Source organism: Rhizophagus irregularis, chromosome 28, assembly GCF_026210795.1.
Source record: "Rhizophagus irregularis chromosome 28, complete sequence".
Classification (NCBI taxonomy): domain Eukaryota; kingdom Fungi; phylum Glomeromycota; class Glomeromycetes; order Glomerales; family Glomeraceae; genus Rhizophagus; species Rhizophagus irregularis.
Genome location: NC_089456.1, coordinates 3,263,602 through 3,266,692, shown reverse-complemented (window position 1 = coordinate 3,266,692; position 3,091 = coordinate 3,263,602). Strand labels below are relative to the sequence as shown.

General features: G+C 28.6%; 2 protein-coding genes across 2 annotated transcripts; both read left to right on the top strand.

Annotated features, from left to right (window-relative positions):
- Positions 1 to 1,269: 1,269 nt before the first annotated feature.
- OCT59_019337 (uncharacterized protein) lies at positions 1,270 to 1,599 on the top strand (the record flags this gene model as incomplete). Its single annotated transcript, XM_066135966.1, has 1 exon — positions 1,270 to 1,599. One exon carries the CDS (start codon positions 1,270 to 1,272, stop codon positions 1,597 to 1,599), a length of 330 nt encoding a protein of 109 aa, XP_066005206.1.
- A 641-nt stretch (positions 1,600 to 2,240) lies between these two features.
- OCT59_019336 (uncharacterized protein) lies at positions 2,241 to 2,567 on the top strand (the record flags this gene model as incomplete). The annotated part of the gene is made up of 1 exon (XM_066135965.1): positions 2,241 to 2,567. The coding sequence occupies one exon, from the start codon at positions 2,241 to 2,243 to the stop codon at positions 2,565 to 2,567; it is 327 nt and encodes a 108-aa protein (XP_066005205.1).
- Positions 2,568 to 3,091: the final 524 nt, after the last annotated feature.

Sequence of the window (3,091 nt, the reverse complement as noted above, 5' to 3'; positions counted from 1 at the left end):
TGTAGTGGGACCATTACCAGTAACAAAGAGAAATAATAGATATATGGTTACAGCGATGGATTATTTTACAAAATGGCCTGAAGCAAAGGCATTGGAAACAGCAGATGCTAAGGAAATTGCAAGATTTATTTATGAAGATATAATATGTAGGCATGGATGTCCAAAGAAGATATTGAGTGATAGAGGGAGTCATTTCAATAATAAATTAGTGAAATCATTAATGGAGGAATTTCAGATAAAACATAACTTTTCGACGCCTTATCATCCAAAAACTAATGGGTTAATTGAAAGATTTAATAAGACATTATGTGAATCATTAGCAAAGCTAAGTAATATCGAAGATTGGGATTTGAAAGTACCAGGAGTATTGTTCGCGTATCGAACTAAAAGGAATGATTCAACGAAAATGGAACTAGGATATTTAATATATGGGAGACAAATGAAGACATTATTAGATTTAGAAGATAAGGAAATTACCATGGCAGAGAGAGTTAATGGGTTGATCGAAGGATTACCAAACATTAGGAATCAAGCTAAAGAAAATGTCAGGAAATCTCAGGAAAAACAAAAATCGTACCATGATAAAAAGAATAGAATAAAGCAGAAATTACAAATCGGAGATAAAGTACTATATTATGACGCAGCAAAAGAAAAACAATGGTCTGGAAAGTTAGAAGAAAAATGGAAAGGACCTTATTATGTACATGAGATAATTTCTAAAGGATCATACAGAATTAAAACTATGGAAGGGAAGATATTGAAAACACCAGTAAATGGTGAATTACTGAAAGAATATATTGATAGGACAAATTTTGAAGTAATAGTTCGAATTTGATGGGACTCAAATTTTAGGTGGGGGGCAAACTGTAGCCATAGATACTAAAGTAATCGCATAATATGGAGGAATAATATGGAATAAAAGATCAAACGATAGAAAGTCACATGATTGGATAAAATTAACCGGAAAGGATAAACTTTTAGGAGAAGGAATGATCTACATGATGTAATGTTTATTAAATAATTAACGGAGAACCAATAGATCAAGTGGGGAGTTGATCGATGTGGCTTAGCAACCAGTTTATCAAGTTCAACAATAGGAACAATTAGGAGGAGTAATCATAAGCCACAAATGATAAATCATATAAAAAGGAAGGATAGCGAATTAAAGGAACAAAAAAAAATAGGAACATGTAAAATATTGATGAACTGCAGCCACAGTAGAAGAATAGCTGACGAGATGCAGTAGAAAAGATAGCACAGCCACAAAAGATGGATCTTTATGATATAATATTTGAAAGATTATTTTATTTTAAAGAAAAGATAGCACAGCCACAAAAGATGGATCTTTACGATATAATATTTGAAAGATTATTTTATTTTAAAGAAAAGATAGCACAGCCACAAAAGATGGATCTTTACGATATAATATTTGAAAGATTATTTTATTTTAAAGAAAAGATAGCACAGCCACAAAAGATGGATCTTTACGATATAATATTTGAAAGATTATTTTATTTTAAAGAAAAGATAGCACAGCCACAAAAGATGGATCTTTACGATATAATATTTGAAAGATTATTTTATTTTAAAGAAAGATAGCACAGCCACAAAAGATGGATTATATCTTTACGACATAATATGCGAAAGATTATTTTAAAGAAAAGATAGCATATTAAAATAGTATAACATATTAGAAAAGATAACATATAAAATAGCATATAAGATAGCGCATAAAAGATAACATATAAAATATTAGAAAGAAATAAGAAGTAGGAAAAGAAAGAATAAGAAAGTTGGTTTAAATAGGAGCGGAATGGGAAGTGAATTCCACAGTCGTCAGATACGATGTAAAACTTTAAGTAAATTAGTTAATTGTGAATTTTATGAAGAATAAATAAAATACCCTTTATATGAAAATTAATTGTTTCGATTGTTTTTGTTACTATTTTCTTATGATGAAAAAGTAATTTTGTTTAATTAATTGTTAGTAAAGCGTAATGTTATTTTAAAGGTAATAGGTTCGCCCTAAACTTTACTGTAATGTTCGCTTAATTAATTTTAATTGGACAAATTCATGGTGAATTTAATGTCATAACGAGAATTATGAAATGAATAAAATATAAACTTTTGTAAAGAGAACTATCGTATTTTGAAAGAAGATAATGGATGAAATATCGTGGCGAGAGCTATCGCAATTTGAAAGTTAAGTAGTAATAAAACTAAACCAAGCAAGAATATTAATGTTTCGTGGAGAACGAATTTACATTAAAGCAGGGAAGCTTGTTTACCGCCGGGTGGCAGATGGGGGTGACAACGTGCTAGATGCTATTGACACCCTTATGCCTTGTTTTTTTACCAGTACTATCAACGGATGCCAGAATTTCGAAATCTGGCTCGAAATTGTAGTAAGTAATGAAACAATCTCATATAATGAGGCGGATAACAGATACAAGCAATTTAAAATGTCTTCAGCATACGATTGGGTTCAAAGTATCAAACAAGCATGTGAGAACAATGGCGTTAAAATTCAACAGCCAAATGAGATAGATTTTAGTTTTGATTATTAGACTGTTTCATAAATCCGTATCCCCCCTCACAACTTCATTATTAAGACATCAAACGTTGTATTTCTTTTAAAAAAACATATTTTGGGTTGAATATGGCATATTTTTATATTACAGTGATAATAAGTGAATATTATTATTCAGATTTTTGAATATTTTGTTATATATCAATTCTATTAACTCTATATTATGTTATTTTATTGCTGATTCTTCCCATAATACACTAGAAAGTATTTTTGGTTTATTTTTAATACAGTAAATAGGAAATAATGTTTTTATATTTAATGTAAAATTTAATGTAAATAATAATGTAATATATTTTAGAGTAGAATAGTAAATAATATTTTTATTGCTAGTTGCGACATTTTATTGTAAAAATGCAAATCCAATTTTAGTTTTTCTTAAGTATTAATAAATAAATAAAAAATTTTAGTATTACAGAAAAATAAAATGAAAAACAAATGAATCGAATTTCTACTTTAATCAAATTAATTAGTTTTCGGAATCTTCAAAACGAGCCACCTTAT